Source organism: Gavia stellata, chromosome 1 (assembly GCF_030936135.1).
Source record: "Gavia stellata isolate bGavSte3 chromosome 1, bGavSte3.hap2, whole genome shotgun sequence".
In the NCBI taxonomy this organism is placed as follows: Eukaryota; Metazoa; Chordata; class Aves; order Gaviiformes; family Gaviidae; genus Gavia; species Gavia stellata.
The window spans coordinates 70623075-70650177 of NC_082594.1; the positions used below are offsets into that span (position 1 = coordinate 70623075).

The 27103-nt window shown below is 39.6% G+C and overlaps 1 protein-coding gene across 2 annotated transcripts; it reads right to left on the reverse strand.

Annotated features, from left to right (window-relative positions):
* Positions 1-763: 763 nt before the first annotated feature.
* On the reverse strand, positions 764-25881 carry TMEM182 (transmembrane protein 182). Of its 2 annotated transcripts, none has more exons than XM_059821315.1 (5): positions 25586-25881; positions 25101-25194; positions 23625-23723; positions 14737-14874; positions 764-2281 (listed from the first exon to the last, which is right to left on the reverse strand). In XM_059821315.1, exons 1-5 carry the CDS (start codon positions 25724-25726, stop codon positions 2058-2060), a joined length of 696 nt encoding a protein of 231 aa, XP_059677298.1. In that variant the 5' UTR covers positions 25727-25881; the 3' UTR covers positions 764-2057. The 2 variants fall into 2 exon arrangements, with proteins under 2 accessions (XP_059677298.1, XP_059677292.1); XM_059821309.1 differs by having other exon boundaries at positions 25101-25200.
* Positions 25882-27103: the final 1222 nt, after the last annotated feature.

Here is a 27103-nt window from a genome sequence, read left to right on the forward strand (position 1 = left end):
AAGTCCAGCTCTGAGGCACCTCTCAATTCCTCTAGCGTCTAAAAGTTGCAAGAAAGTGGCTCAACCATATTGCCCCCTCTAAGCTCTTGTGGAGAAGGACTCTCCCCTGCAGAGAAGCAGACAGGGTTTGGGAGGGGGACCTAGTCAAATAACTCTTGATTATTGAATTTACCTCCACAATTACCAGTGAGTATCTTAGACTGTAAAGGGGGTAAATACCAACAGATTGTATTATTTGAGAAACAGTATGTGATTGTGTAATTAAGGGCAGGAATATAATACCACATGCACAAGGGGCAGGGTTAATTTCAGTGTTTCCTGACTAACCAAGGGCATTATGGTGTAACCCTAATGTTCTCCGGATGGCTATCATTTATACGGAGTTCATATACATGCTTATGAGTATTTGGTTAAAATTAACCCATCATACTCTCTGACACAGTAATTAAAAACACCATGTTAGCTGCCAATAAAAATATTTTTGTGATTTGGTAATTATTCCAAACCTCATAGTCCCAGCTCGCCTACCCCCCGCCCTTGTTGTCTTCCTGTTCTATAATGTACAAAGCTAATCTTGATGATGGAAAAATAAATAAGTAGCAGGGAAGGCTGGAAAGCTTCCAATCACAAAAGCTCCCAAAATGGAAGCAACATCCAATCTGGCCCACCACATCTTCTAGGTGGGCACTCCTTTCCTGCCTTTTAGTGATGCTTTCAGTATTCATAACAGCTGTGGAATTAAGCATTATGAACAAGAAGAAACCAACATGCAGTCTTTATTTTTCCCCATCAGTCCCAAACTATTCTGCATTGAGTTACAAAGTGAAAACCAACACACTCAGCTGGATTTAATTTCAACTTGGGCCCAATGCCAGACAAAGTTTCCCCATTGTTAAAACTCCACCCCATCTTTTCCATACCATGCATACGGTCCCATCCTCACCCACCTTCCAAACACATGCGCGCGCGCGCGCACACACACACACACACATACACAGAGAACCAGCCACTCCTACAACACAGAACCAAATCCATCTTCCCTGCTGTCATAGCTAGGCTCATTGCTTTCCCTGGGATGACTAGTAGGCAAGTTGGATTTGGTCTACAATGCCTATTTTTAATATTTTGGAAAATGAAGGCTACTTAGAACATGTATTTTCATGTCCTAGATCTTGTCTTCATAATAAACCTTTTTTAATAAAAAAGTCATTTTACACAACCAGGAAGATGTTTGTTGGAGGAGCCAGTTATTCCATTCAAAAATAAAAGGTTTAAAGCTTGATTAAAATATTAATGCTATAATTCAAAGTACAATTTTGGCATAAATTCAGCTAGTGATTTAACTATGGCATATTGGCTGATAGAATCATGCAACAACCATGAATTTCAGAATACAGAAGTATACAGCTTTCAAATGTGTACAGAAAAGAGAAACGTGTAACGGAAGCAGTTAAGCTTTTACATGTACAGACTAGCACCAGGTCGCTGTTCACGGCAATTGTCTTCTCTCTCGTCCTCTTCCCATGGATGCTGCATGAACAACTGCACTCTATTTTTATAAAGTGCAGACATGTTTGCTTGTATTAAAGCTAAGGCAAGTAGTGGAAAACAGGAGAGGAGGTAGACTGAATTACTGTGCTTGAATGTTTGCTTTCTCCTCCACTTTGTACCACTCTCCACAAGCAGAAGCACAAAGTAAATGTTAAAAGACAAATGTATAAAATGTTGATTTGGCCCACTTCATGTTGGGCTTTCGGTTGCAGAAAATTTTTGCCTTCCTCTGTTTGCAAAACTGCAAAAATGCTGCTAATACTACAATATGGGGAACCATGTGGGTACTTTCTAAAGAATTAAAAACAACAAGTTGGGACTAAAGGTGGTTTCTTCCTGGTTTGACTTTTGTGTCCTTTACCCTTAAACAAGTAACAGAAGAACTTCAGAAGTATGCCTGCGTACTTAGGATTGACGTAATGGTAATAATGTATAAAATTGTGTTCCAGTTTACAACTGTCATGAAGTTTCACTGGGATTCCTGCATTCCCTTCAGCAGTGTATGACTAGTCTGAGTGTAAATAAATGGCACGCCCTACCAACAAGAACAGCATTCCTGCTAATAAAGAAAAAAATACTCCTATAGGAGCCAGCATAAAAGACCAGCCATAGCGTACATAAACAGCAAAGTCTGGGCAATCCATTTTTTTCATGTTTGTGTAGTTTTCCAGATCAGCCATCGCCTGGACCCAGATGACATACATCACGACTACCAGCGAAAACAAGACACCTGGAAAAGAAACACTGGGTTTTAACAACAGAGTGTGAGACAAATGCTGGGTGCATTTACTGTAATACCTAGAAACCCACCAATGCTTGAGGCCTCGTCTGCAAGGCACAGTCAGCCACCACTGGATTTTTTATGCCTTTGCTTCCTCTAACAAGCACTATCTCCATCCTGCTTCTGATTTGCACTGAAAGGCATACTCACATTACAAAAGATATATCTGGTTTTGGTCGGCAGACCGAAACATAGGTGTGTTTAGGGACAAAATTCATGCAGGTATTTACCATTTTGAATTCAGGAGCCGAGAGAGGGGGAAGGAGGGGGAAGGAGGGAGGACGGGACAGGACGACCTGGAAAAAAACCCCTACTTTTGCTTCCCAAACTCTGACATTGTTTCTATCACAGTGTTTTGGATGAGATATGTAAAGGGGAAAAGGGTGGGAAATCTTTCTGTCATCTTCACCTCTCTATATTTTGCTTCTCTTTTCTTATGAAAAGGGCTTTGTTTGGAACATATTGCCTTCGGAGTATTCTGCTCAAATATTTTGCAGACAAATTCAGATATGTTTCATTCAAAATCCTCCACATTAGAAAAGAGGTTCCTGGTATAGGAACAAAACCCAACAATTATTAAATAGCTATGAAATAGGCTGTTCTGTTATCAATTCTATCTATTCTATCTATTAACCTCAGATTGGATACATCAGTTTCCTGGAATTAAACCACCACATAATTCACAGCCTTTTCCCAACCACTCCTCTGAAAGGCCTTTGGATGTTTACACATGATAGTAATAGGAGCTCATGTCCTTACAAACTTTGTTAATCTCTTTGTTACTATGCTCCAGGAGATATAAGAAGAAAGTGCTTTCCAAAGTATTAGTTGCATGCCTAATATTTCATTTCACTTTAGGGGAATGTGGACACTTGAGAAATGCAAGCCTGCAGCACAGATGCTCTAGCAGATCTGCTGGAAAACCAAGGGCACAAGTCTGAATTTTTTGCATGCTCCAGCCTGTACCCACTTGCTCCTTGAGCTCCAGCTGTCACAGCACAGTTACAGCAGCAGGACTATCTATTCCAACATTAAAATATTTGGGGGACCACCGGTCTGGTGATGTGTCATGGTTACCTTTCCCCATTCCCACCCTGAGATGCTGCGTCACCACCTCCTTTCCCTGCCCTTCCTACCCACATACCTGTGAGCAACCCTTGTCATCACTCCCTCATTTACTTCAGGCAAAATCAGACAGGTTAGCTGCAGCAGTTTAAATTGGTGATCTGGTGACATTCTTGTTGGTGCTTTATTGTCAAAATGTAATACCTTTACATTCGGGATATCCTGAACATCTCACAGGAGAGAAGTCACAACTCAATGTTTGTCAACACTACCTTTTGAAGCCCACCAAAAAATGAGCTGAAGTAGTTAACCTGAGACATAATCAAAACGTGACTGAAAATCCCAAAGGATCTGCAATTTTTATGAGGCTGAAAGAAAGGAGAAAAACTAAATAAAAGAGGAGGCAGACACATTTCCTGTCTATGAAATACACTTCCAGGATTACATTTTTGCTAGGACTCAAATTAATAACAAAGTTTACAAAAAACAATACTCAACTCTAAAATTCAATTTTGAAAGTATTTTACCTAAGTAAAACTCAATTTTGATGGAATTTAGTGCTGCAATTGTATTAAACATACAACTGGTGAAACAATCAGAAGGATCACAGAATCACCGAATCAGAATCACAGAATCACTAAGGTTGGAAAAGACCTGTAAGATCATCAAGACCAACCATCAACTAACACCACCATGCCCCTTAAACCATTAAACCAACTTAGGGCCAGACATAAAGAATGAGAAATTAAATTGAAGACTCTCCAAATATAAGTCAAATTGAGCAGAAGATTCCTATAACAGAACATCTAATGATAACAGATAATGTAGCAACACAGGAAAATTAGAACCAAACTGAAGTAGTAACTTCCGATGTAAAAAGTAAAAATATTCCAATTCATAAATGGAGTTATGGCCCAATTCATAAATGGAGTTACTAGAAACATGGAGTTTGTTCAAGGTTTCAAAAAAAAATTATAGCCCAAAGATTTGGAAAGATACATTGATAATAGGGCACAATCCATATGAACATCGGAATTTACCTCTTCAGATGGCTGTGCCTATGCATTTTCAAATATCTGTAGTCTTCTATTTATTCTCTTTGTCAGAGTAAACTTAGTCCAAAACAACAGTAATTACAGAAAGTAGTGACGTATATTCCCTTACTGTAGCAGCAGGTAAGTGTAACCAGGCCTTGCACATCTGGAATGCTTTTGACCTCCAGCATCTTGGGCCAACACAAAGCTACGTAGCCCAGTTAGCCAGAAGCATCTGCCATTAAAACAAAACTCATTCAGAGGTGCTTTAATCTCGAAATGGGCACCCCTTGCTCTTCAGACAGTCTGAAGCAACACCTTCTAGGTGGTTAAACTAGAGCCAACTCCATGTAGGTGCAAAATAGTAAGCCAGTGCTGCCAGTGGTAAAACAACTTCAAGGAAGCTGAAATCCATCGTGTGATTTCACAGCAAGCTGCTAATACCTGTGTGTGGCAAATTGCTGGGTATGGGAATTTGCTGAAGAAATGTATATCAAGCAGAGATAAATGTCTTTCTTTAAAAGAAAGAAAAAGAAAGGGAGAATATATAAACCCTCTTAGTTAATTAAAGCACTAGAGGAGTATTTAAGGGTTCTCACTATCTGCTAATGGAGGCTAATTAGTAGGTATATTGCTTAGTGTGTTCAAGAAATGTCTTGAACAGTAGAATCAGGCTAAGTAAAAACTGACCATGTCCTGTTGCCTCCAACAGCATTTCATTCGCTAGTGGTCCTTTTGTCTAATTTTCACAAAGTTAATGATTTCATGGTAGTTAAGCACTTTCACAGGCTTTTACTGACGCTCCTGTATGTTACAAATAGTAACAGAGAAAAAGGAAAACAGAAGCATTTCTTAACAGGTAGACCCTCTGTTTTGTCCATTTGGTCTTGTTTCCCAAGATGTTAGAGTACATTAGAAGCAGTGGTGAGAGCAGGGAAGGAGATCTTGTACTTCCATTATCACTAATGCATCTACTTAAAATGTTTGATGTTTAGGGCCAGAGGCATTCGCTCCTTCCTCTGCATTAAGCACTTCAGATTGTGCTTAAATTTAAGCACATGTGCAAGTCTCTTTGACTTAAAAGGTTTTTCCTCCTGGCATCCATACTGATTGCATCAAAATACCTGATTCAAAGGCAAGTTATGAGCTTAATGAATGGTTACTATTGCTTAAATATTTATCTGGTTGTTAGATTCCAAAAGAATACTGTTTCTTTTCAGATTATATGATCTCATGTCCATTTGCACTGTCTTATTTTAACAAAATGGAGGGATGTTAATGGTGCAAGAAAGGTTTGAAGAAAAAGCAGTATCAAGAACAGAGTACAAACAATTTGTTCAGTGTACTGAGTAGCGTGTAAAATTCAGATACACATAACGTGTGAAGTATTTTTTACAGGCCACAAGATATGCATTATGAATGGTAATAGTCATGTCAAATAACAGTCAGCACTTTATATGGTGTTTACAAAAATACAGATCAAAAGCTCCATTTTTTAGAAAGAAAAATGAGGCACAGAAACAGCTAATCTGAGATTCTGAGGTTCTACGTATCCAAGCTTTGCTCTTGACTCTGGTTTTCAAAGGAGTGTTGCTCATCAAAGCAAGGTAGATTTGCTTAACACATAACACATACCATAACAGAGTTGCTAATAAATACAAGTCTTCTGCCTCTCCATCCTTCTACTTTGTGCGTACATCTACACTATTTCTACAACATTCTGCTTTGGTTATTTACACCAGTCAGTGAAGTACCATTCACTGGAGTGTACTTAAACAACAGGAAAGGCCTTGGACTGAAGGCAATACAAAATCTTACTAAGCAATTGTCTATCTTAGTCTGCTTAAGTGTTTTAAACTAGCTTCCATCATTGCAAAATCTCACTGCCTCAATTTGTATGCAGGTGTATTGGGTTTGTGTGGCAAGGTTTCGGTAGCAGGGGGGCTACAAGGGTGGCTACAAGGGTGGCTTCTGTGAGAAGCTGCTAGAAGCTTCCCCTATGTCTGATAGAGCCAATGCCAGCCGGCTCCAAGAGGGACCTGCTGCTGGCCAAGGCCGAGCCCATCAGTGGTGCTGGTAGCGCCTCTGGGATAACATATTTAAGAAAGGGGAAAAAGAACTGTGCAACAGCAGCTGGGGAAGAGAGGAGTGAGAATATGCGAGAGAAACAACTCTGCAGACACCAAGGTCAGAGAAGAAGGAGGGGGAGGAGGTGCTCCAGGCGCCGGAGCAGACATTCCCCTGCAGCCCCTGGCAAAGACCACGGTGAGGCAGGCTGTGCCCCTCCAGCCCATGGAGGTCCACGGTGGAGCAGATATCCACCTGCAGCCCATGGAGGACCCCACACCAGAGCAGGTGGATGCCTGAAGGGGGCTGTGACCCAGTGGGAATCCCGCACTGGAGCAGGCTTCTGGCAGGACCTGTGGACCCGTGGAGAGAGAGGAGCCCACGCTGGAGCAAGTTTGCTGGCAGCACTTGTGACCCTGTGGGGGACCTGTGTTGGAGCAGTCTGTTCCTGAAGGACTGCACCCCGTGGAAAGGACCCACGCTGGAGCAGTTCGTGAAGAACTGCTGCCCGTGGGAAGGAGCCACATTGGAGAAGTTTGTGGAGAACTGTCTCCCTTGGAGGGACCCCACGCTGGAGCAGGGGAAGAGTGTGAGGAGGAAGGAGCAGCAGAAATGATGTGTGATGAACTGACCACAACCCCCATTCCCCGTCCCTCTGCGCCGCTTGGAGGGAGGAGGTAGAGAAAATTGGGAGTGAAGTTGAGCCTGGGAAGAAGGGCTGGGTGGGGGGAAGGTGTTTTTAAGATTTGGTTTTATTTCTCATTACCCTACTCTGATTTTGATTGGTAATAAATTAAACTGATTTCCCAAGGTTGGGTCTGTTTTGCCCGTGACGGTAATGGTGAGTGATCTCCCTGTCCTTATCTCGACCCATGAGCCTTTTGTTGTATTTTCTCTCCCCTGCCCAGCTGAGGAAGGGGAGTGATAGAGTGGCTTTGGTGGGCACCTGGCGTCCAGACAGGGTCAACCCACCACAGTAGGGAATACCGTATTTTTGAAGAAAAATCATATATAGCAAAAAGTTTAAAATTAGCCTATTTCTTCACATCACCCCCAATCACAAGATTTTGACTTGATTCTGAAGAATCTAGTACAGTCACTGGAATACCAGCAACTCGGAATAACCATAGGCAGAGCCCATGCAAAACTAAAAAGAGGTCAGAATTTGACCCTTTAACTGCTGGAGAGTATTTTCTTAGATAAATTTTATGCTGCTTGTGGAAAGCAATGGGGAGAATTTCTTTATTTATATAACTACACTACTGCTATTCCATCCTACTTCTGTATCCACAAGCTTGCTTCACTAGCTTGTCTCTTTCCTTCAGAATATTAGTCATGCCAGTAAGAGTTGAGAAAGTATCCATTACAAGTGTAATAGTAATGCCTGTTCACAATGGAGGATAATATACTAAAATGAATATATATTTATTCTGGGAAATCTGTTCCTGCAGTTTTGCACTGACTATCTACTGTAAATGTCATGAACTCTCTTAGCTAAGCTCCAAGGCAAAATTACTGAGATTGAAATAAAACCTCCACAATTTCATGAAGCAAATATTTTTAGGAACAATGTATTTCTACGTTTTCGGCATTTAGACCTTTTGCATAGTGTGCTGGTGTCCATTTGCCCTTGCCTTTTAGTGAGTATAAAATAAAACAGCAGTTGCATGAACCAGGAATGATGGGGGAAATTATTCCTAGAACATGAAGTATGTCTGAGAGAGATTAAGACAAATAAGTACTTCCCTCCCCCTCCTTTTTCTTTCTTTTTTTTTTCCATTTTGCATTTTTTTAAGAACACACATGTTTGATACACAGCTCTGTGCAGTGTGATAAGACAGGGACTTCTCTGAGGTCACTCTTTTCTGTCTTTTGCATTTATTCTTTTGAATTTCTTTCAAACAAATACTTGTGCATATTGCAGAGGAGAAAGAATACAGAACCTTTAGAAATGTCTATGAATTCAAGAAGCAGTTTGCTGGCCTTTAGTACTTATTCTTCCCACGTAGAAATGCCTTTCACTTGTCAATGGTGAATGGCTGTTTATGGCATGAATCTTTTACTATGCAGACATGAAGACAACAGGTGCTGGAAAGAATGATATGAGCTCTTTACTTGTGCCTAGAAGTTTAGAACTGTTTATCTCACTTGAGGGAAACTTTCATGTGTGTGTTTATGTATTTTTTTTCAACTGCATTTTTCTGTCCTTGTCCTTATTACAGATTCTACCACCTACCTTGGCCTCTTGTGACCTTTATTTAAAAAGTATGGTTGACATTCCACTCCAAAGTATGTGCAGAGGATCCCACTTAAGAGTGTATGGGATTTGGCACATAGCTCCGAAGACAGATTTTTGTCCTCGTCTAGGAGCTGGAATTAAAATATCAGCTTTTTTCACTCTTTTGGCAGGAAGCAGAAGTCATACTGGTACTTCAAATCTTGGTTCTTCACAAGGGTGTGATTCTGTAATGCTCTGTGCACATCCTGGGGGCTTGCTTGTTTGACATCAGTACAAGAGGAAAGTTTTCACCACCACCCAGGCAGGAACAGGCCCAGAGTAATTATGGACTTTACTGAAGGCTGCTTTAAGTGATTATTTTATGGCAGCTTTTCCTATGACCTCTGAAGCAACTATAAGGCCTCTTACAGTTTGCACTACTATAGCTGCTCTTGGTCCATCCTCTGATATTGTAGACAGGGAGGTGAGGCTGCAAAGACAGTGCTCAAGTCACTGACTGTGGTATCATTGAACCGATACGCACTTTTTCCCCACAGCATTTCCCACAGCATCTGTAGTTTCACCTGCAGCCTCAGGTAGTTAATATGGTTACAAAGCTTAATAGGGAAAGCTGCTAGTCAGTAAGTTGCCATCAATACTAATAATTGCGTGTGCCTCTCCATTTGTGGTAGTTCAGCTGCACCACTCAGTAAGAGAAGTAGGCAGCCTTTCTTAAATATCAGGATGAAGAAAAGGCAGGTGTGTGACTCTGCCACAGATCAGACATCAGAATTGCTTAGTGGGTACGTTTGCTGCTATTCTGGGCCCCAGATATGTGACAATGGAGAGGCTTCTGAGGCTCCTTTGGCCCTTGGAGGCCCTTTGCAGTTCACCCACATGGGCACCAGTGATGCTGGTTGAGAGACCTTGAGTCCTTGAGTGGGTAATTACAGGGCTCTGAGGGTGAGACGTAAGGGCATGGGGGCCCAGGTGATTATGGTCTCAAACCTGTTGCCCAAAGGATAAAAACCGTACAAAAGTTGGCATACACTGTGCATCAGGTCCTAGCTTTGTAGCTAGTGTCGCAAGCAGAGCTTTGGCTTCTGTGACCACAGGACCATCTTTGAGATATGGGGACTGCTGGGAAGAGGCAACATCCATCAGACAAAGTGGGGAAAGAGTAACAGGCTCAGTAACCTTGTGAGAAGAGATGCAAGCAAGGACCATTGGCAGATGGACATCAAAGCCTCCATAGAAGCAGGGGGAAGGGAAAGGAGAGCATATGCATGGGACAGAACAATGAAGGAGGCTTGTACACTTCCACTAAGAAAGCAGCACAACTGAAAGCCCATCTCAAATGCATGTACATAAATGAACTCAGTGTTGGAATAACACAGGAGGAATTCAAGTTCATGCAGTCACTGGATGATGGATGATGCCACTGCAGCTGCAGAAATGGTGAGATGGCTTGCTTGATTGGAATGCTTTGCTGGATGGACACAGCCTCTTTAAGAACAGGCAATTAAGATGGGGTGGGATGGCTGCAGTCTGCACAAAGAAATATCCTGAATGGACAGAAATCTTCTAAGTAGTAGGACCTTATGGGTTATGATCAACAAGGTGGACAAAAAGGGTGTGGTCACGGTGGGCATCTGCTACAGGCCACCCAATCAAGAAGAGGAAGTGGACTGGAAAAATAGTTATGATTTCTGGTTCTCACGAGGGACTTAGCCACCCCAGTATCATCTAGAAGGGCAACATTGCAGAGAGCAAGCAATGCAGGAGGGAGGCAGCTGGACTGCAAAGATAATTTTCTGAAACAGTTGTGGAACAGACCAACTAATGGAAGTGCTTTGCTGGACCTGCTACTCACAAATAAGGTAATACCAGTCAGGAATATGAGAGATGGTGTTAGCTGTGGTTATAATGGCCATGAAATGGCAAAGTTTAGTATCCTAGGAGGAATATGGAAGGTGAGTAGAAGATTAAAGACCCAGAAATTCAGAAGAACAGACTTCAGCCTGCTCAGGGAAATGGTAGGCAGGACCACAAGGGAGGCTGCCTTGAAGGGTGGAGGCTGCCTCAAAGGGCAAAGGCTGCCCTGAAGGACAAAGGATGCCTTGAAGGGCAAAGGGGCGCAGAAGAACTGTTTGTTCCTCACAGGCAACTTCCTTAAAGCACAAGAATGGTCCCTCTCAGTGTGCAAGAATTCAGGCAGGTCTGGCAGAAATGCAAGTTAACCTCATGCAGAGCTGCATCAGCAAGAACAGTCAGCAGGTTTGAAAATAATAATATTTCCCTTTACTCAGCACTTCTGACATCATATCTGAAATACTGTGTCCCGTCTGAGGGCCCCTGGTGAAAGAGAGGTACCAAGAAACTGAGATGATGACCACCAAGATGGTTAGGGGGATGGAGGACAAGAAGAGGCTGAGTGAGCTGTGGAGTTTTAGTCTGTAGAAGAAAAAGGTCTTCATCTTTCTAAATAGACTTACAGAGAAGATAGGGATAGACTGTTCAGAGACATGGACACCTGAAGAATGAAACACAGTGGTCACAAGCTGCAGCAAGGACAATTTCAGGTGGATGTAAGTTTAAAAAAAAAAAAATCACAATAAAGTTGGTCAAACTGGGACAAGTGCCCAAATATGCTGTGGAATATAAATTATTGGAGATTTTTAAAACTTGACTGGATGAGGCTCTGAGCTGACTGATCTAACTTTGAAGCCAGTCCTGCTTTGAAAGGGATATCAGACCTGATTGCCAGGAGAGGTCCTTTCCAACCTGAAGTTATTCTATGTATGTCACTCAGGATCTCTGTTTAGTCTCCTTCCACAGGTCCCTCCAGAAGGCAAGTCTATCTGCTTTAGCACAGAAAAGGTGAATTGTCCTTCTGGAAGTGTGTTTCTTACTATTGACACTAGAATGTTAAGCAGTTAGTTAATACAAAACACTTAGCTTTTGGATGGCTAAATAGCTGGCATGAATCCCATTCACAGTAATTTCTTCAGCTGCTTTCTGAACCCTAAGATGGCACAGCAGACCATTCTACAAGCTGTTCTCTTCAGTTGAGGCAGAGTTTTTATCTGCTATGTAATCTGTCAGTTAAGGTTGCAAAAGGATACAGATACTTCAGTACAATAACAGGTATTAAAATTGCTTCATCTAATATTTTTCTTTAAAGATATATGTAAGTAGGAAAATTACTGATCTTCCTATCTTCTTCCAAACTTCCACAGAACAACCACCTTGTCTAACTTCTTTCTCAGAAGCTTACTATTCTCTCCAGCATAACAGCTACTTGAACTTTATGGTAAGACAGCAGCCAGGCCCTTTCAAAACAATGTATAAAATTCATTTTTTTCTTCAAAACAATATGCTGGTTTCTGTCTTACAAGAACTCTAACCTCACCTATGATCTAAGTCACATTACACCTTTTCATTTTCCCATTAGGTCTGTGTGTAAATAGATGCACACCCTGGCTGCATCCTGGTCACATGTTGCTATGAGTGGTAAATATGCACCACTTCTCATCACTGTCCCCTTCCATGCCCTGTTTTCCTTTGGGGGGCAGTAAATGAACAGTCTCTCTAGTCTTGAAAGAGATGGAGAAAGGAAGGGGTCAGGGCAGCAGGGAACACAGTAGAGCACACCACCCTGCCTTCTAGCGGCAGGCTAAACCCCTCCTCTTCTGCATCAGGTTCTACCTTACCTTGCTCTGCCCCCAAGTTATCCCAGATTTAAGATATTAGCTAGTGTGAGGAATTCCTATTGGGAGAGAAAGAGAGACAGCAATTTCATGCTGTCGCACCTTTGGGTCTGAGAATCCCTCCTACTTTCAATTTAACATGATGGGCCATTGATCAGTAACACCACAGGAAACTGAGCTGCTGTCCAAGACATCCCAGAGGACATAGCTTTAACTACTGACAATGAAAAGTATTTATAAGCTCTTCTTATGTCAGTATGGTCACTCCCTCCAGTATGATTTTAATTCATGATATAATTAAACCCTCACCTTGTCTACAGAAGTAAATGGACTTGTGAGAAGAGCTGAGAGCAACGAACTCTTTTTTAATGTTTTTGTGGGTGATTTGAAGTGTTAGATAGGATAATGATATTACAGTAAGTACCTTCCCCAGGTGGCCCCGCCCTACTGGTGTGACTGGGAGTAGATGCAGAAGAGCTTGGTCAGAAACTGTGTCCCATTACCCAAGCCAAAATGCCTTGTGCAAGCTGAATGGCTCCAGGGTCCTATACTCTGCCGCCACCACTACCTTTTGGCAAATCATAGTAGGATTTTGCTAAATATCTTTGCTTTTCAACAACAATGGTAATCGTAAAAATGACACAGGTCTTTTCTGAAGCCCTGATTGAGAACAGTCTGGAAGTTGAAAGATACTACATATATAGAGAGCAAAAAGTCAGGATTTCCCTTTAAGAACATCTGCTCTATAGGGACAAAGGGTGAGAGGGACAAAGACACAGGCCCAAGGTCATACACAGGGATAAAAAAGCTCACTTAACTTCACACACCTAAAAAAATAGTCCCTCTAGATTCTCTCAGTAAAGGACAGACAGGTGTAGGATTCCTCCATAATGCATTAATCTGACCCGTATTAGACCCCTCTTTCATGACAAAATGAATCCCCAGCTGAGGGAACTTCTTACACACCTACCATTTTGACTGCCAATGAATGTTATTGCCTCCTGCAGGCCTCCTAGGAAAGCCAAGGGAGATTAGTGCAGGCTGGGGGATCTAACCTACCCCTGCCTAAATGAGGGCAGATGAACTGACCCAGAGTGGAGAACACACATGTCGCTTCGAACCTCTGCCCATCAGTTCCTGGTGCCTTTCAAATGCCCATTTCCTCTCCAACAGACTCTGCTACTTTCTAGTGACAACTGAGGTTTTTTACAGATTACAAATGCAGGAAAAGAGCAGGACTCACATGGGCTCTTACCCTGCAAATTAGTGACAAAACGCCTTGAAATATCTTAGGATTTCCATCAGACTATGAATATTTTTTGTACATCTTTTAAAAGAGTGGAGGAGTAACTCTCAAGGGATCAAATGCAAGTATGCAGGAGATTTTTCAGCAAAAATATTACAAAATACTTCCCACACTTCACTGAGGGTCTTAAAAGGGAATAATGATCACTAGCTGCGTATGCAGACCTGCGAGGTGAAGCAGGTAAGCAAGGTTGGCAGGTCAGTAACAGAAGCAGAAAGAGAGCCCAGGCCTTTTGGTCTTGACACAAGTGGCTCTGCACCATAACACAACACTGCTCTCACAGAACTGCCTCTCACCAGGCTTTATACAAAGGAGAACAGTGATTGAGCACATACTATCATTCACATCCTACACAACTGTATCTTACACACCAGTGTGGCATCTTCCCAGACTTTTCAAGGTTAACAGAACAGCATCCCAGAGAGCTGCCCATATCAGCTGAACTCTGGAAGGGTGCATCCTCCATAGTACGTGTGGGTTATGAGGAAGGAGGGAATTCAGTTATTTGTTGTCTTTCAGTCACAGAGGTTTAGAGCTCCCACTTACTCATATGTGACAACTATTTTGTGTAATCCAATCACATCCAAAACATTTATCCTGTATTGGTCATGTGACTATGCTGTGTCTTCCAACTTCTTTAGAGCCCACCGTAATCATCTTTTGTGTCACTGATTAAAAAAACCCGTCTCCTTAGCTAAAGCCCTTGAGAATCCTATAAGGCGGCATCCCTAAATAGGCATTCTTTTTCTTGCTAAAAAAGTAGATTGAAATTGCAGTGTAATTCCATGGCTTGCCCTGGATTTTTTATCTTAATCTAAAAGTAGCTTTTAGAATACCTTCATGACTAAATAACTGTGGGAAGAATTGTCTCCAAGGTAGGTACTCCACAAGCCAAAGGATAGAAGCATATGCTTTTTCTTTCTTTTCACCATGATTAATATAATTTTTGGTCACGGAAAATGGAAAAAATACCTCATCCTTTCTGATGCTAACAGTATACCCACCAGCAATGATGAAAAAGCCTCCTCCTGCTTTGTACAGAATGTGGCTGGCAAAAGGAGCTGCACAGATGATGAAGAAACTAGCCATCACAATAGTGAGCACTCCCAGGAGCATAAGAACTGTCCAGAAACCTCGATAAACTGGAGAAAGGGAAGAAGGAAAAAAAGAATACAACACTTATTAGAACTTAAACAAGTGACATATTTGGCTAACAAAGATTTTTCGCTTCCACTTCTCTTTTCACTTGCCATATTAATAAACAAAACATTCATTCTATTGTGCATATACATTGTATATCATGTGGACCAAATTAAGTTTGAACACCAATCCTTATCAAAGATGATCATAGAAAATAGGTTGGAAGTTACCATGAATAAAATCCATCTGTTTAATATTTAGCAGTGACTTGTAAGAGAGCAACTTGACCAAATTTATGCTCTTCAGAAAATGGTACACCAAAGCTGAAGCAATGATTCTTTCGGGTAAATGATTGGACTGACAGGATACAATTGTTTTACCAAAATTGTCTGGGAGAAGCAGAGAGCTGTAACGTCTTGGCATTCTTTGTGCTCAGACCATATCACTGACAACAACCTGTAATTCTCTACAATTTACAACTGGATAATTCTCCTTACATATAGTCATATTCAATAGAAGCAAATCTAAAGCAGGAGGGGAGAGAAACTAAAAAAAATAATAACCTGGGTTTCTGAAAAACAATTAAGCATTTTAAACCAGCCTATTCCTACTCTAGAGCTCTTTGTATTTTATTAAATTTAAAATGTGATGTTTCAGAAGCCTCTGTTAGACAGTGCTAAGCAGTGCTGAATTAATGGATGCAGCTGGTGATAAATGAGCCGAGAGTTTTGTGACATACTCTGGCCAGAAAAGTCTTTCTAACAATTTTTTTTTAGCTGGTTAATTGCACATCCATTTAACAAAGTCATCATTTTACAAATGCTACAAGAGTTACATAAATTTCTCCCATGAATTTAAAAATTGGTACATTAACACAACCCATTAGTAAAATTATGAGTTGCAAAGATCTCCATCGTCAGATCTGAAAATCTTGAAGCATTGACAATTCAGTCAGTGAAAAACATTTCCACCCAACTGAGGGAAAGCATATAAGCCAGCTGGCAAGTCAGGAAAAGTGAGTCACAAAAGAAACTGCCACTTATCATTTGACAGCACCTACTTACTGTTATGGAAAAACACAACCAAGCAACTATTATACTGGTTCATATCCTGAAAGTTTCAAATTCATACAGCTTGTTAAGAGCCAGCTATTCTGGAATAATTCATGTTTGCTCTCATCTGAAATCCGAAGGTGCACTAGACATTATCCACTTGTGCTTCCCACTAATGTGTTCCAAAAATCTACAGTTTTAACTTGACCAGCTTAACTCATGTTAAAGTATACACCATCTTGCTTCTATCATCAGCCTTGTAAAGGTATTAGCTAAATCACGGTCACCACATCACGTTAGCCACACTTTTTAAATAGCATCCTTTTTAATCCAGGCAAACATTCAGAGATACAATTTTCTGCCACACTGATCAGCAGATTTGGGCACAGGAAGGATGAATGTGTCTGAAAGTAGCGGGCAGAAGGGTTAAAAATGTGTTTTGGTTCATAGCCAATACAAGTCTTCTTCCCACATAAACAAAAAAACATGGAAACAGTAGGTAAGAAATAAGGCTGTGGTTCACCAAAGCAGTTAAGTGTGTGTTCTGCTTTAAGTACTTTACCTCTTACAGGATTTAGGCACCTGTTTAAAGCTAAACACATAGTTAAATGATTCACTTAATGCAAATGGACAGTGAATGGAGACCTAGAAAGGTAAATCTCTCAAGTCCTTCAGTCTTGGGTCTCTGAAGCAATTTCGTATTATTTTACTCATGGGGCTACTTTGCTAAGCTTCATCGCAGTCCCCAAGTCCATGGGACATTACTTCCTCATTTAAAACCTAATACCGCTAAATCAGTCTATAACCACCCAACTCTTTTACACGGATGGCCCAAGGTACTTCAAAGTCGTGCTACATAATAGGACACATTGGCCAAAATGGACCTTGAAAAAGCTTTCTTCGATATCATTATGGTCAGTCACCTAAGTCATACAGCAGTGTTTCTATTTTCTGAATGGATGAGGGCACAAGATTCTCCAGCATTACAAAATCAGTATCCAATTTAATTATCTGCTCTTCTTTGAAGTCTGCTTTTAGTGAAATTTTACCAGAAAAGCTTGATTTGTTCAAATATTCCTGGAAACAGAACACAAAAGGACTACAAATGTAACCGATAGAAGAGAAAAGCTGTTTCTGTAACTATACAAGAGAAAAGCTGTTTCTCTGCTCCAACAGCATAACTACTTTATGCATTGCATGTGAAATACTGATTTGACCTAGCTATCACTGAAATAAGCTTCCATTTTATTTCTCTAGAAATAATTTTTTACTCTAGAGAATCATGGATAAATTCTGATGATCCTAATACTTGTTTATCCAGCTAACTCCGTCATTAAACATCAATTAGAAAATAGAGTATAGTTGACAGGTAAAAAGTCTGCAATGCTTCCGAATCTGCTACTTTTCAAGCAAAAGACTACCCCCTCTAATGTGCAAGACAGTAAGTCACTTGGATCATTTGTGGCACAGGTCTGAGGGAAGATCCTAAGAGCATTGAGACTTTTTCTTTAATAAGGGAGTTGAAAAGCAACCATTTTTCTGCAAAGAAGGCTTCACTTACTTCATACTCAGAATATTTTTGCTCAGACTACATTTCCCACCTTCTCTGCCTAGATGGGCGAGATCAGTTCCTACAGGGCTAATAATTCAGAATTACAGTGCAGCCCTACTGTTGTCATTTAGCTTAGCTGGCAATTATAGATGAACACAAAAGAGCTGGTTGAAATTAAACCTTCCTAAGAATGAACTTACTCTTCAAGTCAAAGACTTTGCTGCTCTGAGATTGAGGTGAACCATGACAGATAAAATGCAACAGAACATGCTGCTTTGAATTATGCTTCTTTATATCCCATGAAAAGGGATGACACAGTGATTCATGCAGCCTGTTTCAAAAAAAAATGGTTCAGTGTATCTAACAAAGTGTTAACAGAATTTTGCACAATTTCAAGTCTCACTGAGGCAGTTCATGTTCTAGTCCAGACAACAAGGAGTACCCTTGCCTCTGCAAGGTACTACACAGATTGTTTGAGTTAGCTACCTCAAATACATGCATTAATTCAAGGATTTCCTACAATAAAAGAAATAAAGTACAAGCACTACCGCAGAATCTGAGGTAAACCTATCTGCGGTGTTAATCTTAGATACCATTGCTCTGTGTTGCAAGAGTGCTAAACAGAAGGTTCTGTAACTTGTCTTGGTAAGCTGCCCCTTTGTTGGGTACAACATTTGCTTTGGCAGTGACAGGCAGGCCTAAAAATAAAATAGTACTTAAAGGAAAACAGGAGTACACATGATATACTTGTCTTTGAGCTCTGCACCGTTCAGCCTGCATACTATGGGGACATTATAGCTGCAGTATATGCCTTCAAAATTGCATGACCTGTAGTTTTCCCTTGCTACATGCTTTTCTCCCTAAAGGTCCTAATTTAGGTCCCTCTGGAGACTTCTGCATCATTTGAAAATCAGAAGTACCTGGTTTTGAGTAACAGATGAAATTTTGGAGAAAAGTCTGAAAATTATCAAAAGCCCCCTTTTTCAGTATAGTAGGCCCCAGCACTGATTATAAACTGAAGCCACAGATTTGTATTTTAAGATGTTACTGGTGCATGATATGAAAGAGAAGCAATAATATATTTGACAAAGTTACACAGCTATGTCACCTACAACACACACTTCTTGTGTAGTAGCCATACACACCTCTGAAGCTCCATAATGGGTTATTCAGGAACAGGTTAACTAATGACACAATGCGACACCAATCTACTATCATCAGAGATGTTAATATCAACCTCATGAAACCATACCACGTATTTTATTGCCCTTGCTGACTTCAAGTGTTTTATATCTCAGCCATCAGCCCATGCATTTTCTATGGCCTATCAAAAAAAAAACCCAGCCACTTAATATTGAATTTAATATCAATACAAATTATTAAGCATTACAAAGCTGAAAAACTTTTTGAAGCATGTGTGAATACAGTGCTGCATAAACATTACTAAGGATAGGCAAAATGACTTGGAAAAGCTGCCTTGAATTTTCACCCACAAGCTCACATCCTAAAGTGAACCTTTTCACCCACAAGCTCACATCCTAAAGTGAACCCTACCTGTGATTTGACTGTGGATTGTATTTTAGAATATGTCTTTTTTACCTCTCTATTTAATGTAAAAGAAATCAAAATGCTTTTGACAAGAGGTACCAAAATGCCACCCACAGTATAAAATACAATGAAAGGCAAAGTGCCTGAACTGCTCTAAATCAGGAGTATCTTCTCTGCAGATAAACAGCTTTAAATGAGATCACGTGTCTCAGCAGCAGCGCAGGAGACACACCTGGAAACACAATAAACCTTGCAAAACTTTTCTCAGTTTCACTCAGTACCCTTTACTAACCCTTAGTAGTAATAATATCTTTTTTTTTAATATCCCAAATACAATATTGACAGTATGAATACATTGCTTTTTTAAATACTCCTTGCTTTATCACTGCTTGGTGGCTGGGGAGTTCTCCCTTAGTAAATGTACTGTATTACAATCTCTCATGGGCAATTACGTGACTGTACACAACAGCATTTTTTTGCCCTAGAAATAGGCTACTGCTAACATTTCACTGTATAATTTTTATTTTCAGGTTCCATTGCTGATATTTTCTAGCTTACTTTAGGTTAATTTCAACCTAGTAACTAACCTGCCAATAAATTTGATCACACCATTTTAGATGTAACAGTTGCTGAACAACAATTTTGCTTCAGTCCTATAAACATTCTGTATCCTACATTATATTAGGCACTACTTCAAATGCTGGCAATGTCCCCAGCACTGGACAAAATAAGATACTAATGGTAAGGAAAAAAAGTACGAGCAACTACAAATCAGAGTATTAAAATAATGTGTCAGCACAGCCCCATTAAATGCCTTCCAATTTAGCTTCAGAAGGCACTGGGGCAATTTATGACAGTTAAGGAACTATTGTTTATTTCCAAATCAAGATGAAAAAAAAGCCACTCAAAATAAAATTAATGACTTGACTAAGTGCTAGATCTTGCACTTCTTTTTCTTAGGAATAATCTCACTATAGCCAATGGGACTACTTGTACGAGTAAAGACTTTGTACGTTTTTCAAAAACAGGCCTAGTATTGTCCTGTAGTAAAAGAGAGTTTTATAAAAGTGTGATAGTCCTTGAATGTCAATGTTAAGTAATCTAATGACATGATACCATACATTAATCTAGCTAGCAATGAATTATTATTTAAGTACTGTACTATTGTGTTTTAAAAATAACCTGATGGGATAACCAATCTGATTATGATTATGCAAATGCATGTTTATTTCAGAATGTAGAGGTCACTACTCTGACAATTCTATTGTATGGGCTAAGTTCATTTTTTTTAATCCTAGCTTGTAGTTTGTTGCACGTATGTTTATGAATCATCATATAAATGAATGTGCTGGCAACACAATGAGGTGCTGTCTAAGTCTATATAATAGCTGCACACTATAATAGCTGTTAACTATAAACCGCTGTACCATCACAGAAAGTCACTAGAGTCAGGCTTTCCCCGAGTTCATTTAGATGCCTATTTCAGATTAAGATAAATGACATGGCCTGCAAGTTTCTTTACGCGCATTAACCATAAACGATGGTTAGCATAGCTGTGGATCGCACCTTACACTGCCGGTAGGTGAAGTCCTCCCCACTCCCCCAAGATATTTAACAAAACCAGTGAATGAACAAAACCATTATAACTGTGATTAAAAGATATAGAAAGCTGCAATTTCAAAGTAGTGCTATCAAACCCTTCAAAGCTGATCATGCATCTGACAGTAATGATGAAAAGAAACCTGAAACATTAAAACATGCATTCAAATCCCCAGAATAAGCATCACTGTAGGCTCTTCTGTCTTTACATTTCCATCTAAGACTATAATTCTTGACACCAAGAGCTCATAGTCTAGGTTTGCATAGCAGGATGAACCAAGCCTTTGGTCTAAAGCTTTGTAAAGTGTACTAAAACACTAAACTTGAAGGCCTTCAGTGTTTGAGTCTTTTGGGAACTATCAATCATATAAACACCATAAAACCAACACACAAAAAGATGTAAATAATCTAAAAGAGGATAGATTGACCCTCTTCTGAATTCTGGCTCAGAAACACTCTAAGCCAAATTCGTACTGATAGTAAAGCCAAAGGAATTATGTCAACAGAGAACTTGGTCCAGCTACTGCACTCAAAAATCATTGGAGATTCTATGTTCCTCAGGAAACTTATCTTTGCCTGAGCCCTTTTAACTGGATGGTAACATGGCACTCCACCAACAAACCACACGTGTTTCCACTAGGGGCTGCAGTTAAATCCAAATTCCTCTGAAAAGGTCCCAAAATCTCTTAAGCCAAACAGTCTGTAAAAGAAGTCACGTGCCTTTGCTTGCTCAGAAACTAACAGTTCTGTTAACAGAAAGTTAGAGATTGTTAGGAAAATGTGTTGTACATACATGTTTGATTTTTCTAATGGAGTTCAAAGCTTTTTATTCAGCTGTTTATTTTTCTATGAAAGAGCAAACTAAGTATCTTTCAGACGACAGAATATTTCTTCTCATCCACTACTAATTAAAATAGGACTCGAGGGACTAACTAAAAACACAGTCATAAACCTGTGTGGGAGATTTCTTTTTTAATCCCCAAAAGTGAGTCTGTTGAGAACGCTATGAGCCATGAAAATGGTAATATTGTACCAAGAAACAGTAGCAGAACCAAAAAAAGAGACAATAACCTCAATCTTTTGCTAGTGCCCTTTTGCTCTGTGTTTAGTTGATGCATGGCATTAGATGCAGCCAACTGGATGTACAAATAGTTGATGAAATCTTGTTCTTCATGAAATCAAAGTGGGGGCTTTTGCCACCAGCTTTTACAGAGAAGCATTTCCTCCACTGTGAATCAAGAGGAGGATAACCTTCTAGTATTTCTTAATTTAGCAACTGCAGTTGCAGCGAAGTTTTAAAAACTTGTTTGCCAAATATCATGGGCAGGACTGTCAAACTAAACTAAAGGAGAAACAGGTTTTGAACTAACAGAAGAGATGTTGACATAACCTTCTTCATAAAAAGTTGTGAAAGATTATTGAACAAGCATACCTGCTCTAGTAAATAACTCAGCTTGGATGCTGAAAATGAACTGGAGGCATAAAAAAAAAAAAAATCCTCTTCAGTTTTAATGAGCTCGAAAGCAATCCAACTGCATCTATTTATATAGCAGGAATGGCTCTGAATATACTCTACCTAAGCCAGCATCTATAGTACAGTTCTGTCTATTTTTAATCTCCTAATATGAAATATAGATAGGAAAATCATATTTGAGCAGTGGTTCTTTTGGCAAACATTAACTAAAATTAATTAAACTTCTGATGATATTCCTTCTCCTTTCCTTATTCTTTGTTTGTCCACTTCTGTGTAATCATGCAATATAATTTGAGGAACCTGTGTGAATGTATGAGTGAATGGTGGAATACAAACTCTGTGTAGATTATTTGGAGCTGATGACTGTCACTTTCAAATGGAAAGATAAACTGTTCTAGATGTGCTGTGAAGTTACAGATCAGATCTCTGAATGGTGAGGTCTGAATTCTTCCTGGACAAACAGTTCATAATTTCTAAAGATTAACAGAACCATTATCAGTCCAACTTATTTTTTTTTTCATGTCTGCAGCATAAAAATTGGATTCTGAAGACGCTTCCAAGTTAGCAAAGGCATAATTACAGCTTCAGAACAGGAAGGGAACACTTAAGTCACTGAGTCAGCGGGCTCAGAGACATGCAGCATCCACACACAACAGGTTATTTAGAAAGTCATATGAAATAGGTATCAGAAGCGATTTACTTCAAATACATTTGCATAAAGCCCTTGATCTGATGAAATGCGACCAATATTTTTAAGTGGAGTTGTAAAAACAGCTTTCCAGGCATTATTCAAACATAAGTTTTTCAATTAGTATATATCTTCCGTATATATACACAAATCTCTCTTACTGAACTAGAGTTTCTTGGTGTTAATATCTCAGCTTAAAATAGTAAGTACTTTGAACTATTATAGAGAATATATATATTTAAAAAGAGCTTAGTTCACAAAACAGAACTGCCCATTGCTACAACCTTAGGCTACATTATTCACGTATGGCACACACTGTTCAGAGTAATTTCAGTGCCTCATCTCCCTATAGTATCAATGGAGAGAAATCAGCACATCCAGCGATTGCTGCAGTATATCTGAGTTAGTTGAATAAACTTAGACAGTACCAAGGCCCCTCTCCTCCTTCTTTATAAAGTAAAAACGCAATATATTTCCACATGTGGTTATTTATTTAACAAAAAAACAGTTTTATGGGAATACATGAGAAGTACTTGTTTAATTCATTCAGCCTTCCTATCATCAGCAAGATACTTTTTTATGTTGGATAAAAAAGCACTAAAAAAGGAAATGCCTCTTTTTTTAGAAATTACTTCCATTCTGCGACCATGCTTAAAATTTAAGTGCTTTGCTAAACAGTGGCTTAAATATGCATGTTGTAAAATTATGAGAAGTATGAAACACCAAAACTCCATTAATTAAACTGTGTGGAGTGATAAGGCTGTTTTATACTGAAGCGTCCAAATTGTTTTCTTGAAACTACAGGCACTGTATCCATTTGCAGCCAAAAAAATACTTACTGATTGCAGAGTCATAGGAGGTTGAATTGTGTTCATCTCGGATAAGAGGAAATGGTGACAGGTAAGCATGAGTACAATTCTTAGAAGGTGACTGGTTAGCTAAAAGTGAAAGAAAGCTAAAGATTAATATTTTACTGCCTTAATAAAATATTTTAAGCCTGTTCTTCAAATGGGCAAACTGAGTTTCGTAGGTCAAGATTCCAGGTCCTTTCCCAGGCCATAGCTTTACAGGGGATTTTGCTTTGGTAAGAGATACCAGCCTTGTTATCCAGCCAAAAATACTCCTTAAAGAGCAACACAGATTGGTACTATGGGAACAGTAAAGCAGCCATGCTGAAGGTAAGGATCTGGCACACTGCAATTTATATGCAATGCATACCTACACTTTTATATGCATATGTACCTTTCTCTTGTGAGACGTATAATTAAGTCTGTCTCATTGTTGCATGTCCCACCAAAAAAAAAAGGAAAAAACCCAGGAAATTACTTTTTCTCTAGTGAAAGAACAATGAAAAATACCAAGCATCTTCAGAAATTCACTGTCTCAACAAATACGAGTTTAGTCTATGGAATCAATATCCCCAGAGAAGGGTTATTTCACACTTTATATTAAATGCTTATAAAAACATGACCTTCTTCCTTGTGAAAGATAAACGCTGACTCTAGCTTAAACCACATTTAAATTTCAGATTCCTGACCACAGAATTCTCCAGATAAATAACAAGGGGAAATTAACTATGGTGAATATTACATTTGCCACCTAAGACCAAGAAACATATTTAGCAAAACATGGGTTACTGAAGTCAAATTTGTATGACGGCATCTACTTTTCACAAGGATTGTGGAAATCTTGCAATAACGAGAGAGAGGTCTGTACCTCAGAGGTGGGTTCAAAGACAGGAAAAGAAGTTTTGCTTGGCCTCTTCCTCATGGGAGATTTTGTTTATAAAATACTATATGATCTTCCAGAATCCTGGCACGCAGTGAAAGAAAGCAAAGGGTCATCTGTGAATTTAGTAGAGGAATTCTTCTGGAGATGATGCGTCCTACACCACTTTCACAGTGGAATTGCCCATGCCCTCCTTAACCCACTCATAGAACTAGTTGGAGAAACTCTTCAAGCAAAAATTCATGGACCATCCTAGCCACTAAGCTCTTTTTCCTACGTTACTGAAATGAACAGTCTGTTTAACAGTAAGTGGCAAAAGACTGTCCTGATAAGAATGGACCCAGGTTAACAGGACAGCCGTAACACTCACAGCGTAAGTTGATAGTTAAACATACATGATTTTGTCCCAGGGTTTCCCTCAGTACAGATTACAAAAATGTTTGTCAAGAATTTATTTTAGGGTAGCTGAAGAACATGATCACCAAAGAAGCCATATGAAATCTGGTGATTCATAAGACAGAAAAAAAACCACAGAACAATTTTGAGACAAACTACTGTAGATAATGTAAAAGGAAAAAGCTACTTACTATACCAGAAATTCCACATGCTGGCATTATTCTCTCCTACATTTCCACTAAACCAGCACCTCCAGAAGAAACCTTCATGATGGAAAGTGGCCTTCTCTACCTACGGGAGGGGGGTGAAGAAGAGGAAAGAAGCCATTATGGTACAATTTTTAAAGGGCTGAAAGAATCAAGTTCAACTGAAATTAGATGTTGAGGCAAAAACCACCATCATCATAATGAAACACAGCCTGTCTGAATATAGGTTAGCTATAGTTATACTTCCTTTGAAAGAATGTCATATTGCAAAAGTAGTATCACAAAAGATAAATTCATTTTAGAGTTCATTACAACTGGTTACAACAGGTTTTGAAGTAGGCTTGTAAGCCTCCAGAAGGTCAAAATGAGTATATTCAAAAGCTCATACAGAAGGAAATTCTTACCAAATAAACACATCCAAGAAACCTACATATATAATTCTCATTATAAATAAAAATGTCCATACTAACCCCAGCATCTTCAGGTGCTTTTGAACACCTTTCTATTTCTGTAGCAAGAAGCCAATAATCAGTTCCAAATGCCACCAAGAAAAGCAAAACCCCCAGAGCCGCAAAGAAGCCTCCAAAAAATATCCCCACACTCAGTTTCATTATCAAAGTTATCTTCAAAAAAAAAAAAAGCAACTACTTTTTTAATTACTTAAGAAGAAGCAGTAAAATAAATAAAATTTTTGGGAAAGTGACTAAAAAGCTGTTTGGAGAATATAGCTCATATCTGAAGAAGTTTCTCTTCACTTGACTTTCTGCCTGTGTTTTCCAATGCCCTGTGAGTTGATTTGCGTCTCCTAATTTGTGTTCCACGTGGCTGACTCAAGCCTGACAGATGAAAAGGACCTTCTATTTTAGGACACTGATGGCAGAGCTTCATTCTGTTTCTCTGTCTGGGTGAGGCCAGTCAGAAATAGCTGACCTTCCCCTAACTAATCAGGGATTTACTTGAAATATTATTGCAGCTGGTGCATCAATATCAGTGGAGATCATGATGGAGATGCAGTGGCTCTGTCCGTCCACGTGAACTGCGTTACAGGGCACATAGTAGCAGCAAGGACTTCCAAAGTTCAGGCTTGGTGGTGAATGTTTCCTTGGCTGCTAGTGGGGAAGGAAACACCTGCAACACTTTGGAAGTTACTGTAAGTCATGTTAGTAAAGAAAGGCTGAGGGTTTTTTATGGAACTCTGAAAACATGGTAGCCAAATTGCAGAGATGCCTTTGAAAAATCCCAGCTTTTATTACAAATCCAGTTAGCTTTAAAAATCTACATAGTACCCTTAAAGTAATAGCTTTTATGTCACTATACTAAGCATTTAACTGCTTTATTTATTCAGATGCATCTTATTTGCATATATCACAAATGCATGCAATTAAAAATTCCTCCCAGCACATAATAAAGAAACTTCAATCTTTTTTAAAAAGATGACACTTTCCCATACGTGTGCTTTGGCCATTTTGGAAGGTGGTGAGGTAACACATTTAAACTCCAAGGACTCACTGCACAAGAAAAAGGCTTTTCCAACAACTTCTTTTCATGCCAAGCAGGCCTTCCCAAACATCTCTAGTGGATTACAGAACGTACTCCTGTAGAGATTTGCTGAGTTCATTATGCACCAGATCCTGCAGTCCTTACCCAATAAATTTCCACTGCCATTATCTAGCATCAGCAGAAAATATTCCACTGACTTCCCATGCTGGGAAGTGCTGGGACCAAGAGAAAGATGAAGTCAGATTACTCTAGAAAACATTCGTCACAAAATTTTATTGCAACAGACTTAGGTCTCCAGAGGGACTCCTATTTCCAATATCTCAGTATCCGTTTGGACAGTGCAGCAGTGTGCTCAAGGAGAGCAAGGAAAAAACTGTTTCTACCACCTCTCCTCATTTCCAGACAGAGGAACCATGGATGCGTCCTGAGTGTTTTTATAACACTGAATTATCTGCCTAATGCCATATTTGCATGTTACAAGTCATATT